Source organism: Heloderma suspectum, chromosome 1 (genome assembly GCF_057233095.1).
Source record: "Heloderma suspectum isolate Gila_16-S chromosome 1, 16-S_ref, whole genome shotgun sequence".
Taxonomy (NCBI): domain Eukaryota; kingdom Metazoa; phylum Chordata; class Lepidosauria; order Squamata; family Helodermatidae; genus Heloderma; species Heloderma suspectum.
The window spans coordinates 162,573,874-162,589,338 of record NC_139458.1 but is presented as its reverse complement, the minus strand read 5'-3'; the positions used below and the strand labels follow the sequence as shown (position 1 = coordinate 162,589,338).

The window sequence follows — 15,465 nt, the reverse complement described above, 5'->3', positions numbered from 1 at the left end:
TGAGAAGCCGCCTCTTAGCTGAGCGACGGCTCGAATCTACCAATTGGAAAGGCCAATGGAACTTAAAAGACCGGCATACGGCAACCCCACCTATTGACGTGCCTGTGACCAGCGGTATGATCGCTTTGGGGCGACTGATAGCGCTAAGCGCTAGGGTATGTAGCCTTTCTGGTGTGCTCGAAACGGCATGGATTCACCTTTAGCTTCCCTCTGTGGTCGCTTAGAGAGGAATATGCCGTGGGCAGTTCCACTAGAGATGCTCCATAATATATATTAATAGATCATGGAGAGCAGCATCACAAATCCAAAGAAAAACATCTTAAAACCGCCTAAACTCCAGCTTGTGGTGAATGAAGCAAGGCATGCTGGGACTTGTAGTACTTTTGTGTAGGGGTTGGACTAGATGGTCTTATAGGCCCCTTCCAACCCTACTATTATTCTATGACCTTTGCACAATGCTCTCCGGATCAAGAGGTGTCTTCTGCTAGTCTGTTGCTCTGCTCTTGCACTTTTCGAGTGCAATGTTCCTTTCATTTGTGCCACCTTATCATTATAATAGGGTAAACTATGCTGTCGCTATTCTGTAGGTCCGTCTTACACCCACTGCAATGTATTTTTAGGGTAGAAGCACCCAGGTTGCTCCTCCTGTCCCCATAATCTACTTCTCAAGATGCCTGCCAGAAGCTTAGCAATACGTTGCTTGGATTCTGTTATATACATTACCTTAGAAGAGGCTATGATCCTACTGAATTCAGTGGGACTTACTTTTGAATAAATGTACATAGGACTGTCCTGCATATTTGAGCCTTAAAATCCCAGCAAGCTTGCACACACTGGACCCCCAAACTATAATCTACTGCTATTGCTGGTTCTTACCTTTCTTTGCCTATGTATCGTTTTCTACTTCTTGTTGTTCAGTCATTAAGTCGTGTCTGACTCTGCGTGACCCCATGTACCATAGCACGCCAGGCCTTCCTGTCCTCCGCTCTCTCCTGGAGTGTGCTCAGGTTCATATTCATTGCATCGGTGATGCTATCTAGCCATCTCATCCTCTGCCATCCCCTTCTCCTTTGGCCTTCAGTCTTTCCCAGCATCAGGGTCTTTTCCAGTGACTTTTCTCTTCGCATTAGGTGGCCAAAATATTTGAGCTTCAGTATCTGTCCTTCCAATGAGCAGTCAGGGTTGGTTTCCTGTAGGATGGACTGATTTGACCTCCTTGCAGTCCAGGGGACTCGTAAGAGTCTTCTCCAGCACCACAGTTCAAAAGCATCAATTCTTCGGCGCTCAGCCTTCCTTATAGTCCAGCTCTCACAGCCATACCTTACTACTGGGAAAACCATAGCTTTGATTAGATGGACCTTTATCGGCAAGGTGATGTCTCTGCTTACTATGCTGTCTAGGTTTGCCATAGCTTTCTTCCCAAGGAGCAAGCGTCTTTTAATTTCATGGCTACAGTCACCGTCTGCGGTGATCTTGGAGCCCAAGAAAGTAAAATCTGTCACTGCTTCCATTTCTTCCCCTTCTATATGCCAGGAAGTGATGGGGCCAGATGCCATGATCTTCGTTTTTTTAATGCTGAGTTTCAAACCAGCTATTGCACTCTCCACTTTCACCCTCAACAAGAGGCTCTTTAGATCCTCTTTGCTTTCTGCCATTAGGGTGGTATCGTCTGCGTATCTGAGGTTGTTGATAATTCTCCCAGCAATCTTAATTCCGACCTGTGATTCATCCAACCTGGCGTTTCTCATGATGTACTCTGCATATAAGTTAAATAAGCAGGGCGACAATATGCAGCCTTGTCATACTCGTTTCCCAATTTTGAACCAATCGGTTGTTCCATGTCTGGTTCTTACTGTTGCTTCTTGGTCCTCGTACAGGTTTCTCAGGAGACAAGTAAGGCTGTCTGGTACTCCCATCTCTTTAAGAATTTGCCACAGTTTGTTGTGATCCACACATCAAAGGCTTTAGCGTAGTCAATGAAGCAGAAATAGACGTTTTTCTGGCATTCTCTTGCTTTCTCCATAATCCAGCGAATGTTGGCGATTTGATCTCTAGTTCCTCTGCCTCTTCGAAACCCAGCTTGTACTTCCAGTAGTTCTCGGTTCACATACTGCTGAAGCCTAGCTTGTAGGATTTTGAGCATAACCTTGCTGGCATGTGAAATGAGCGCAACTGTGCGGTAGTTTGAACACTCTTTGGCACTGCCCTTCTTTGGAACGGGAATGAAAACTGACCTTTTCCAGTCTTGTGGCCAAAGTTGAGTGTTCCAAATTTGTTGGCATATTGTGTGCAGCACTTTAACAGCATCATCTTTTAGGATTTTAAATAGCTCAGCTGGAATACTGTCATCTCCGCTAGCTTTGTTGTTAGTAATGCTTCCTAAGGCCCACTTGACTTCACTCTCGAGGATGTCCGGCTCAAGTTCAGTGGCCGCACTATCATGGCTATCAGGGACATTAAGATCTTTCCTGTATAGTTCTTCTGTGTATTCTTGCCACCTCTTCTTAATCTCATCTGCTTCTGTTAGGTCCCTGCCTTCTTTGTCCTTTATCATGCCCGTCTTAGCACAAAACGTTCCCTTGAGATCTCCAATTTTCTTGAAGAGATCTCTAGTCTTTCCCATTCTATTGTTTTCCTCGATTTCTTTGCATTGTTCATTTAAGAAGGCCTTCTTGTCTCTCCTTGCTATTCTCTGGAACTCTGCATTCAGTTGGATATATCTTCCCCTTTCTCCCTTGCTTTTCGCTTCCCTTCTTTCCTCAGCTACTTGTAAAGCCTCCTCAGATAGCCACTTGGCTTTCTTGCATTTCTTTTTCTTTGGGATGGATTTCGTTGCTGCCTCCTGAACAATGTTATGGACCTCCGTCCACAGTTCCTCAGGCACTCTGTCTATCAGGTCTAATCCCTGAAATCTATTCCTCACCTCCACTGTATATTCATAAGGGATATGATTTAGGTCATACCTGAATGGTTTAGTGGTTTTCCCGATGTTCTTCAATTTAAGCCGAAATTTTGCAACAAGCTCATGATCTGAACCACAGTCAGCTCCAGGTCTTGTTTTTACTGACTGTATAGAGCTTCTCCATCTTTGGCTGCAAAGGACATAATCAATCTGATTTCGATATTGACCATCTGGTGATGTCCATGTGTAGAGTCGCCTCTTGTGCTGTTGGAAAAGAGTGTTTGCTATGATCCGCGTGTTCTCTTGGCAAAACTTGATTAGCCTTTGTCCTGCTTCATTTTGTACACCAAGGCTATGCTTGCCTGTTGTCCCAGTGATTTCTTGACTTCCTACTTTGGCATTCCAATCCCCTATGATGAAGAGGACATCTTTTTTTGGTGTTAGTTCTAGAAGGTGTTGTAGGTCTTCATAGAACTGATCAACCTCAGCTTCTTCAGCCTCAGTGGCTGGGGCATAGACTTGAATTACTGTGATGTTGAATGGTTTGCCTTGGATTCATACGGAGATCATTCTATCGTTTTTGAGATTGTACCCCAGTACTGCATTTTCTACTATTTGCCACTATTTATTAGTCCCAGAGGGTAGATGGGTTGGTCTGTTACAGCAAAACCAAAAGGATTCTTGTAGCATCTTAAATATAATCAGTTGTCTTATGACTAGTCCACAAATGATTATGCCACAATAAATCTGTTTGTCTTTTAAGTCTTTTAAAAATTTACTTATTCTATGCTTCCAAAATCAGCCTCACACCTCCACAGTACCAAGCATCATCCACCTGGGCTTTTTCCATACACATCACCACTGGAACCTCAAGTGAGACATGGAAGCACCCATAAACTGTCAATTTTTATAGGCCATATACTCAACACCACGGTCACTCCAGCTTTTTCTGCATTATTTAGGTTTTATTACTACCCCTGGGGTTTATTACTCACAAACTGGTGCCATCAGGACAGGACTTTTGAGGCAGGAGTCCTGGGCCCCACTCAGCAGAATGAGTAGGAGGGCCCACCAAACACAGCAGGGATGGGTTACCACATTTTGGAGTAACATACATTACCATCTGAAGGAGGCCTGCTGAGACCCTTAAGTCCAGTATTTAAAATTAACTGCACCACTGCACATGGTCGCTCACAAGGATTAAAATAGCCATTTCATCCATAAATGTGCAGTTGAAAGTGTGGCCAAATGAGTTTCCTCACCCATTGTAACCCTACAACATGCTATTAGATTGCAATCCTATGCACAATTACCTAGAATAAGCCCTGTTTGGCTTACTTCTGAGCAGACATGGGTAAGATTTTGCTGTTTAAAATGTTTTAAGGGACAATCTGCTTTAACAATGTAGTCCTGTACATATCTACTTAGAAGAAAGCACTATTTATTCCCAGTGGTATGTAAATCTAAATAATTACGTTCAGCAGGTCTGGTGTCAAAGGTAAGCACCGTGGGCCACCTGCCAAAGGCCCACATCCCAGTAGAGGCTTACTGATAAGAGCCCCCAGGAGTTGCTCCTCTTCACCATGCAACCTGCCCTGGCCCAGACAATAGTAGCAATAGTCTGGGCCAGGCAGACAAGTAGGCAGTAGATGCCACTGCCTACTTGCTCACAGGCTTTCTGCCTGTCAAGCACAGAAGTACCAAGAATGATGAGAAAGAGCATGGACCATCAGCTGCTGGTGATGGCAATCGCCGCAAGAAGGCAGACTCACTGAAGAGGGGCCCCATTAATATCTTGCCCACGGGCCCTGGAGCTGGCACTGACACTGAGTACATTCCTGCATGACCCCGCACCTCCACTCTGTGCACAGACGCGCCTAACCAGTCGGCATCTCCACTCTGGTGCTCCCCATGTCAACAGCCAACTACTGCGCCCACTGCCTCTAGCCCAAGACACAAACTGCCCGTTTCTCCTTCGCCGCACTGCACAGTGTGAAATATCCGTGCTGGTCACGGCTTCCGTTTCATTGCCTTTTTTTTGGCATACGAATCTCTCTTTTTCACCGGCCAGGAGCGTCGCCATAACAGCGGGCGGAGGGGGGCGGAAGGTGAATGAGTTTAAACACATGGGAACCCTGCTATTTCTCTTTTAAAAATTTGTTTTTATCTATGGAGGAAGTCGTTTTTCCAGTCTGTCTGCCCTCAGTGAAGTCATTTCCGGCGTGTTTGAGCGCGAAAATGCTGGTGGCGGTAGTTGCTGGAGGAGGTGGAGCTGCTGATTTGTTTCTGCGGTGACGATTGCTGCACGGGCGAGAGAGCGAGCCAGCCTCGGTGAGGAGTGTTGTGCTGTTCCGTGGTAACCTCGTTCCATGGTAACTTCGTCCCCGCCGCGGGGCCAAATTGGGTTGCACTTACGATGATCTCTTCTTAATGCAGGCTAATAACCATAGCCGCTCTCCCGGGTTGACGTGGTTGAGACTTATACTCGAGATCTCCGTAGCTACAAATCCTCTGCACGTGTACTTGGCAGTAGGATTCAATGAGCGCGGTGGGATTTGCTTCTGAGTAAGAGATGTACTGGATCTCGGTGTAACCGGAGGCTAATAATCGCAACGCGCCCTAACTCCCGCCGCCCCCTTGACGTGTTCACGGTCGAGATGGATTTCTCTTTCCTGGCTATTTACCGGGGAGGGTGGTGGTGGCGGCGTCTCGTCTACGCGTGCAGGCTTACGGGGGTGGCTTGGCCTGGGAATACCACGTTTGGAAGCTTCCACATGTTTAAAACAAGCTCCTTTCCTTAAAGTAAAGACAAACATATTCGAGACGAAAGTTCTGGGCCACTTTACCCCTTGCTGAGCTAGTCTTATACTTGCAAGGAATTAAAGCTTTCAAAAATATGATTTTTACATACGCGTACACACCCAGCCACCTAGTACTTCCCATTCTGTTGCTTTGGAACTCTTCTACCTCATTGTACCTACCATATATGTAACTGTAATGTAGTGATGTAGTAATTAAAATTTCAGTGTGTGTGCAGCTGGGTCTGGAAATTGTTTTGGAATCTAGATGAACTACAGCTATTCTTTACAGCCTTCCCCAACCTGGTGCCTGCTAGATGTTTTGGATGCAATTCCTATCAGCCTCAGCAAGAATGGTCAGTGGTCATGTATGATGGGAGTTGTGGTGCAAGACATCTGGAGGGTGCCAGGTTGGGGAAGGCTGCATTAGGCTTGTAACTTAAAATATAATGGTGCATGGTTGTGCTTACTAAACTAGCCTTCCCCAACCTGGTGCCCTCCAGATGTGTTGGAATGCAACTCCCATCATTCCCAGCTAGCATGGCTTTCAGAATGGTAGGAGTTGCAATCCAACACATCTGGGGAGCACCAGGTTGGGGCAGGCTGCGCTAGACTGATGTCAATCAAGCATGATTTACCTCTGACACACTTCAGTGACACTGCTGAATTTCTAGGCTAGGCTGGTTAAAGAGTGCTCAAAAGATGGGCCTCCTCCCGGCATTTTAAATGCAATTTAGTATTTAGAGATGTGTTTAGGTGGTGTCCTAGGTCAAATAGAATGGTGAAGGTATTACTTAGGCTTAATTCAGGTAGCACAGAATTGCAGGGATGGTGTTAAGAAGGCTAAAGCTGAGAACGAGCTGAGGTTAGCGAGAGATGCTAAAAACAACAAAAAGGCTTTCTTCAGCTATGTGCATAGTAAAAGGCAGAGGAAAGAAATGGTGGTTCAGCTATTAAATAAGGATGGCAAAACAATAACAGATGACAAAGAAAAGGCAGAGGTGCTCAATTCCTACTTTGGCTCAATCTTCTCCCAAAAGAGGGTCTATGACCCCCCTGGCAAAGGCAAAGTACAGGCTGAAGGGGCAGGATTGCAGCTTGAGATCAATAGACATATGGTCAAGGTACACCTAATTACTTAGATTTGAATGAGTTCAAATCTCCAGGGCCAGATGAACTTCATCCTAGAGTAATAAAGGAACTGGCAGAAGAACTCTCAGAACCGCTGTCTATTGTCTTTGAAAATCATGGAGGACGGGGGAAGTGCCAGATGACTGGAGGAGGGCTACTGTTGTCCCTATCTTCAAAAAGGGTAAAAAGGAGGAATCTGGGAACTACAGACCAGTCAGTCTGACATCAATCCCTGGGAAAATTCTGGAGCAGATGATAAAGCAATCCATCTGTAAACACCTTGAAAACAATGCCGTGATTACTCGAAGCCAACATGGATTTGTCAAAAACAAGTCCTGCCAGACGAATCTGATCTAATTTTTTGATCAGGTAACTTTCCTTGTGGACCGTGGGAATGCCGTAGACATCATATACCTCGACTTCGGCAAAGCTTTCGACAAAGTGCCCCATGATATCCTGATGAGCAAACTAGCTCAAAGTGGGCTAGATGAAACAACGATCCGGTGGATCCACAGTTGGCTAAAGAATCGGACTCAACGTGTGCTTATCAATGGGACCTTCTCAAACTGGGGAGAGGTAACGAGTGGGGTACCGCAGGGCTCAGTCCTGGGCCCAGTGCTCTTCAACATTTTAGTAATGACTTGGAGGAGGAGGTGCAGGGAATGCTGATCAAATTTGCAGATGACACAAAATTGGGAGGGATAGCTAATACTTTGGAAGACAGAAACAAAATTCAAAGTGATCTTGATAGACTGGAGCGCTGGGCAGAAAACAACAGAATGACATTTAACAGGGATAAATGCCAAGTTCTGCACCTAGGGGAAAAGAAACCAAATGCAGTTACAAGATGGGGGATACGTGGCTCAACCACACTACAAGCGAGAAGGATCTTGGAATTGTTGTCAATCACAAGCTGAATCTGAGCCAATAATGTGATGTGGCTGCAAAAAAGGCAAATGCTCTTTTGGGCTGCATTAATAGAAGCATGGCTTCCAAATCCCGGGAAGTACTAGTTCCCCTCTGCTCAGCGCTGGTTAGGCCTCCTCTGGAGTACTGTGTCCAGTTCTGGGCCCCACACTTTAAGAAGGATGCAGACAAACTGGAGAGGGTTCAGAGGAGGGCAACAAAGATGATCAGGGGACTGGAAACAAAGCCCTATGAGGAGAGACTGAAGGAACTGGGCATGTTTAGCCTTGAGAAGAGAAGACTGAGGGGAGATATGATAGCACTCTTCAAGTACTTGAAAGGCTGACACAGAGAGGAAGGCCAGGATCTCTTCTTGATCATCCCAGAGTGCAGGACACGGAATAATGGGCTCAAGTGACAGGAAGCCAGATTCCGGCTGAACATCAGGAAAAACTTCCTGACTGTTAGAGCAATACGACAATGGAACCAATTACCTAGGGAGGTGGTGGGCTCTCCCACACTGGAGGCGTTCAAGACGAGGCTGGACACCATCTGTCAGGGATGCTCTGACTTGGATTCCTGCATTGAGCAGGGGGTTGGACTCGATGGCCTTATAGGCCCCTTCCAACCCTACTATTCTATGATTCTATGAATTCAGTTGTGCTGAATTTCAGGTTGCTCCAAAAGCTACAGGAACAGAGAAGTGCCACCAAAAAATGAGTGTCTGTGTTTTTATTTTACTTCTGTTTACTCTGTGTGTTTTATTTGGTTCTATCTTGAGACAGAACCAAATAATGGCTGGCTCTTATATTTTCAGAGAGAGAAACAGGGTCTTCTTCCACCTGGTGTCCTTCTGATGTGTTGGACTATAACTCCCTTCATTTCCAGCCAGCATGGCCTAACCAAGGATTCAATGCATGCTTATCTGGGAGTTAGCCCCCAGAACACAGTGGGGCTTATTTCTGAGTAAACATGCATAGGATATGCTACCTGTCCAGCAAAATGCCTTGTTCCATTTTGAGACTATTACAAAATGAAGTCTGAGGCTTTTTTGTTATTCCTAGCACAGCAACATCCTTTAATCTCATCTTCCCGATTTCTGGGTTTGTTTTGCTTAACATACAGTCAGATGAAGAGTTATAATGAACTTGAAAACTTGCCTATTTCTTTGTGACCTTTTAGTTGGTCCCAGTAAAGGGGGTATTATTTATGTATAATTTTTATATCTTGCCTTTCCTCCAAGGAACTGTAAGTAGCATACATGGTCATACTTGCCTCCTCCCACTCATGCATTTTATCATCAAAACAACCCAATGGGGTAGGTTCAGCTGACAGATAGTGGATGAACCAAGGTCACTTTTGGATTTTACCCAATATTGTGGAGAGTAGCTGGGCTTCTCTGCTACATTTCTCCTGTTTCATTCCAGTTATTCCTTTTATGATAGAAATGCTCATTTGTTTCTAATGAAGCAAGCAAATTATTTTGGTCATAATGATTTGTGTTAATGGGGTTTCTTTTTAAAGTTTGGAAACATTATTATATGTAGATTGACCATTCACTCACATTTTCCAGACACAACAGGAATATTAATTAATTACATATCTATACCACCCAATGGTGGAAACTCTCTGGGCAGTTCACAAAAATTTAAACCACAAAGTACAGAATAAAAACAGTATAAAATATAAAAGCTTAAAACTACAGTATAAAAACACAACCAGAATAAATGCAGAGATTTAAAATACAGTAACAGATTTAAAATAGTAATGGTGAAAGACTATAACACTAAAATGCTGGGGAAATATAAAGGTCTTCACCTGGCGCCTAAAAGAGTACAGCATAGGCACCAGGCGAACCTCTCTAGGGAGCTCATTCCACAACTTGGGTGGAATGAAAAGGCCCTCCAGAAAAGGCCCTCTTCCTGGTAGTCACAGCCTCATTTCCTTTGGCAGGAGCTCCCAGAGAAGAACCCCTGAAGATTATGTTAGGGTCTGGGCAGATGCACATAGGAGGAGACAGTCTTTCAGATAATCTGGCCCCAAGCCGTTTAGGGCTTTGAATGTTAATACCAGCACTTTGAATTAGGCTGGGACATGGATTTCAGCTTATATTACAGTTACCTTATAATGTTTCCATGTCTAGGCATTGACACAATCCCTTTCAAAACTCAGTCTGTGAACACTAAATGTTAGACTGGAAGTTATATTTCTATCTCCAGTGATAGGTATTTTAAAAAAAAAACTCTTAGCAGGTGTTGCCTCATTCTGTAAATATTCATCTGGATGCAGCATACATGTAAGAAAACTGTAGAGCAGCTGAGGGGTGTGTGAAGTAGCCAGACAACATCACAAAGATCATTTTTTAAAAAAAGTATCCCAGAGAGACTGTATGGACCTTTTTAGTAAATATCTAGAAGACTGGACAATGTAAATTGAGCTGGAACTGCATAGAGGCTTCACATGGAATGTACACAATATTTCAAACCCACTCTGCCCCCTCAAAGCCTCTCCTGTGGATTATGGATGTGGGGCAAAGGCTACCAGTTGTTGTTGTTCAGTCGTGTCCAACTCTTCGTGACCCCATGGACCATAGCACGCCAGGCCTTCCTGTCCTGCGCTCTCTCCCGGAGCGTGCTCAAGTTCATATTCATTGCATCAGTGATGCTATCTAGCCATCTCATCCTCTGCTGTCCCCTTCTCCTTTTGCCTTCAGTCTTCCCCAGCATCAGGGTCTTTTCCAGGGAGTTTTCTCTTCGCATTAGGTGGCCAAAATATTGGAGCTTCAGCTTCAGTATCTGTCCTTCCAATGAGCACTCAGGGTTGATTTCCTTTAGGATGGACTGATTTGACCTCCTTGCAGTCCAGGGGACTCGTAAGAGTCTTCTCCAGCACCACAGTTCGAAAGCATCAATTCTTCGGCGCTCAGCCTTCCTTATAGTCCAGCTCTCACAGCCATACCTTACTACTGGGAAAACCACAGCTTTGATTAGATGGACCTTTGTCGGCAAGTTGATGTCTCTGCTTCTTACTATGCTGTCTATGTTGGCCATAGCTTTCCTCCCAAGGAGCAAGCGTCTTTTAATTTCATGGCTACAGTCACCGTCTGCGGTGATCTTGGAGCCCAAGAAAGTAAAATCTGTCACTGCTTCCATTTCTTCCCCTTCTATATTCCAGGAAGTGATGCGGCCAGATGCCATGATCTTAGTTTTTTTAATGTTGAGTTTCAAACCAGCTTTTGCACTCTCCTCTTTCACCCTCAACAAGAGGCTCTTGAGATCCTCTTCGCTTTCTGCCATTAGGGTGGTATCGTCTGCATATCGGAGGTTGTTGATAATTCTCCCAGCAATCTTAATTCCGACCTGTGATTCATCCAACCCGGCTTTTCTCATGATGTACTCTGCATATAAGTTAAATAAGCAGGGTGACAATATGCAGCCTTGTCGTTCTCCTTTCCCAATTTTGAACCAATCGGTTGTTCCATCTCTGGTTCTTACTGTTGCTTCTTGACCCTCGTACAGGTTTCTCAGGAGACAGGTAAGGTGGTCTGGTACTCCCATCACTTTAAGAATTTTCCAGAGTTTGTTGTGATCCACACAATCAAAGGCTTTAGCGCAGACAATGAAGCAGAAATAGACGTTTTTCTGGAATTCTCTTGCTTTCTCCATGATCCAGCGAATGTTGGCGATTTGATCTCTAGTTCCTCTACCTCTTCTAAACCCAGCTTGTACTTCTGGTAGTTCTCGGTTCGCATACTGCTGAAGCCTAGCTTGTAGGATTTTGAGCATAACCTTGCTGGCATGTGAAATGATCGCAATTGTGTGGTAGTTTGAACACTCTTTGGCGTTGCCCTTCTTTGGAATTGGAATGTAAACTGACCTTTTCCAGTCTTGTGGCCACTGTTGAGTTTTCCAGATTTGTTGGCATATTGAATGCAGCACTTTAACAGCATCATCTTTTAGGATTTTAAATAGCTCAGCTGGAATACTGTCATCTCCGCTAGCTTTGTTATTAGTAATGCTTCCTAAGGCCCCCTTGACTTCACTCCCGAGGATGTCCGGCTGAAGTTCAGTGACCGCACTATCATGGCTATCAGGGACATTCAGCTCTTTCCTGTATAGTTCTTCTGTGTATTCTTGCCACCTCTTCTTAATCTCATCTGCTTCTGTTAGGTCCCTGCCTTCTTTGTCCTTTATCATGCCCGTCTTTGCACAAAACGTTCCAATTTTCTTGAAGAGATCTCTAGTCTTTCCCATTCTGTTGTTTTCCTCGATTTCTTTTCATTGTTCATTTAAGAAGGCCTTCTTGTCTCTCCTTGCTATTCTCTGGAACTCTGCATTCAGTTGGGTATATCTTCCCCCTTCTCCCTTGCTTTTCGCTTCCCTTCTTTCGTGAGCTACTTGTAAAGCTTCATCAGACAGCCACTTGGCTTTCTTGCATTTCTTTTTCTTTGGGATGGATTTCGTTGCTGCCTCCTGAACAATGTTACGGACCTCTGTCCACAGTTCCTCAGGCACTCTGTCTATCAGGTCTAATCCCTGAAATCTATTCCTCACCTCCACTGTATATTCATAAGGGATATGATTTAGGTCATAACTGAACGGTTTAGTGGTTTTCCCGACGTTCTTCAATTTAAGCTGAAATTTTGCAAGAAGCAGCTCATGATCTGAGCCACAGTCAGCTCCAGGTCTTGTTTTTACTGACCGTATGGAGCTTCTCCATCTTTGGCTGCAAAGGACATAATCAATCTGATTTCGATATTGACCATCTGGTGATGTCCATGTGTAGAGTCGCCTCTTGTGCTGTTGGAAAACAGTGTTTGCTATGATCAGCGTGTTCTCTTGGCAAAACTCTATTAGCTTTTGTCCTGCTTCATTTTGTACACCAAGGCCATGCCTGCCTGTTATCCCGGTGATTTCTTGACTTCCTACTTTAGCATTCCAATCCCCTATGATGAAGAGGACATCTTTTTTTGGTGTTAGTTCTAGAAGGTGTTGTAGGTCTTCATAGAACCGATCAACCTCAGCTTCTTCGGCCTCAGTGGTTGGGGCATAGACTTGAATTACTGTGATGTTGAATGGTTTGCCTTGGATTCATACTGAGATCATTCTATCGTTTTTAAGATTGTACCCCAGTACTGCTTTTCCCACCCTTTTGTTGACTATGAGTGCTACTCCATTTCTTCTAAGGGATTCTTGCCCACAATAGTAGATATGATGGTCACCTGAATTAAATTCGCCCTTGCCTGTCCATTTTAGTTCGCTGATTCCCAAGATGTCGATGTTCAATCTTGCCATCTCATGTTTGACCACCTCCAGCTTACCTTGATTCATTGATCTGACATTCCAGGTTCCTAAACAATATTGTTCTTTACAGCATCGGATTTTCTTTTCACCACCAGACACATCCACAGCTTTGTGTCCTTTCGGCTTTGGCCCAGCCACTTCACTCTTTCTGGTGCTACTTGGAAATACCCTCTGCTCTTCCCCAGTAGCATATTGGACACCTTCCGACCTGAGGGGCTCATCTTCCGGCGTAATCTCTTTTAGCCTTGTGATATGTTCCATGGGGTTTTCTTGGCAAGAATACTGGAGTGGGTTGCCATTTCCTTCTCCAGTGGACCACATTTTGTCAGAACTCTCTGCCATGACCTGTCCGTCTTGGGTGGCCCTGCACGGCATAGCTTATGGCTTCACTGAGTTACGCAAGCCGCTTTGCCACAACAAGGCAGTGATCCATGAAGGGGAAGGCTACCAGAGGGAGAGGCTATCAGGGAAAATAATGCCTATATACAGAATGCATAGAGTGGAAGTGGATTAAGCCCACTGACCTTCCCCCAACCTTCACAAGTTCACCAGGAGTTCTAAAAAGGGCCCCTAAACAGGTTAGATACCTTTTTCAGAGCTTCAGCTGAATCAATGGAGGTCAGAATTGTTGTCTATCCATCCACCCCCCGCCGCTATATGTATCCAGTTTATACACAAAGGAGAATGTATAAAAAAGTCATGATCCTTGAGAAGTTTTATTCCCCTCTTTCTATGTCATCAGTTAGATTATAAACTCCTTGGGTTTTAGGAGCCTGCTATCTTTCCTTACGTCACTCTCTAATGAGACATGCATCATAATAGGCTCAGTATTAACAATATTTAATAATAATATTTTTTATAGATTACAAGCTTTATTAAAATTTATGGTGCTTATCACCACATTTTGTATTGACTATACATGAAGGCCATATGTCTTTACTCTCACCTAAATTGCACTTTTTTTCTATTAAAACAATCTGGTGATCAATATAATATGTTTATAGGTTCATACATATAGGCACTTATTTAAAATACATCATTATGTTTAAAAATAAATTAATTACAAAACTCCTTGAACTGGAGTAATGGCCGTTTTGATACTGTTATGAAATTAACATTGTTTTCACAATTCAATATTTTGGAAAGTATTTGAGGATACTGAGTGAGGCATCGTCAAATAAGATCTTTTTTCCCTTTAATTTTTGTTAGGCTGAATATGGCAAGTGCCATCCAAGAGACGCTGACATGTGGAATAACTTGTTCAGATTCTGACATTGGTGAAGAACTGTCCTGCCTACCTGAAAAGCTAAAGCAGCGGCTGCTTCCTTTTCAGAAGAAAGGAATTGTGTTTGCATTGGAAAGAGGTGGCAGGTAAAATTATCTTATACATGGATTGTACTGAAATTGTCAATGGTTCAGTTCCCAATGGGCCTGTTTAACCCAGGAATTACCAGGGATGACTGAAGCGGAGACAAGCAAAGCAAAAGCGCGCACACATCCCCACACACCCATGCGTTCATTTCTGCTTTCATTTAACTCAGACATGGCTCAGGTGTGGGTGTATTCAAACATGCACAACCGCTCTACACATGCACACACAGACGCACACCTGCAGCTTGAAATGGCACAGGAAAAGTTTGGTCACTTGACTCTCAGTTTGATAGCAATTTTGCAGTACTAAGTGATTACTAACTTTTCACTAGTTAGCATGTAATGTGTTAGTGTTTCTTTGGATTCAGCTTCAGCCTACTTTGCAATAATAATAGAACCTTAATTCTTAGATGGAAAATTGTGAATGGTTCTAAAGACTCAGTGGTCTTTTTCACCTTTCAACATTTTTTTACCTCTTGATGGAAGTTTGACACAACCTTTCTTATACCTTTTCTGTGAATAGGGAAATTTGTATTGATGTCAATCTGATCCCTCTCATTGGCACCAGATTCAGTTTTAACATTCCATGTGCATGTCGTTTGAGGATCTATTTTTGGTCAAGTACCCTAATTCTTGCAAGACAAGTCATCTTAGTTACAGATTTAGGACTGCATAGTGTGATTAATGACATACAAATCAAATGGTTGCTTGCACATTTTATAAAATGTACCAGGCTCACATTCCTTAAATAACCCCAGTATGAGAGAGATGTTAATGCTAAAGTGTTGGCTTGTGAGTAGGATGCAAATTATATGCTGGAGTGTTATATAAAACTGATTCACATGAGTGGGTGAAAATCCTAGAAAAATCTGGAACTCCACATTGAGGGGAAACAGCACTCTTCCTCTATTCAGTATGTTCTGTTACAATGTGAGAGGACTGTTAATTTGGTACTAAAACTAGTTTGCTTTTGCTTTTATCTATCTTTTGTGTTTGCTTTTGTTATCTGTCTTTAAATTGTGCTCAATCAAAGGGAGTTGCCTTGAGAAAGCAT

The 15,465-nt window shown here is 43.8% G+C and overlaps 1 protein-coding gene across 23 annotated transcripts in view; it reads left to right on the top strand.

Annotated features, from left to right (window-relative positions):
* Positions 1-5,130: 5,130 nt before the first annotated feature.
* The window catches only part of ZRANB3 (zinc finger RANBP2-type containing 3), a 61,422-nt gene continuing 51,087 nt past the window's right edge, over positions 5,131-15,465 (top strand). For 11 of the 23 annotated variants that reach the window (XM_084809182.1, XM_084809145.1, XM_084809103.1 and 8 more), the window contains exons 1-2: positions 5,131-5,274; positions 14,250-14,411. Coding sequence is in view for 10 of the 23 variants with exons in the window: in XM_084809103.1 (XP_084665229.1) it covers positions 14,257-14,411 (155 nt within the window). In the remaining 13 variants the exon portion in view is untranslated. Of the gene's footprint in view, positions 5,275-5,449; positions 5,490-7,382; positions 7,408-14,249; positions 14,412-15,465 lie in introns of those variants that run through there. The other 12 variants (XM_084809191.1, XM_084809153.1, XM_084809114.1 and 9 more) reach the window with 3 other exon arrangements.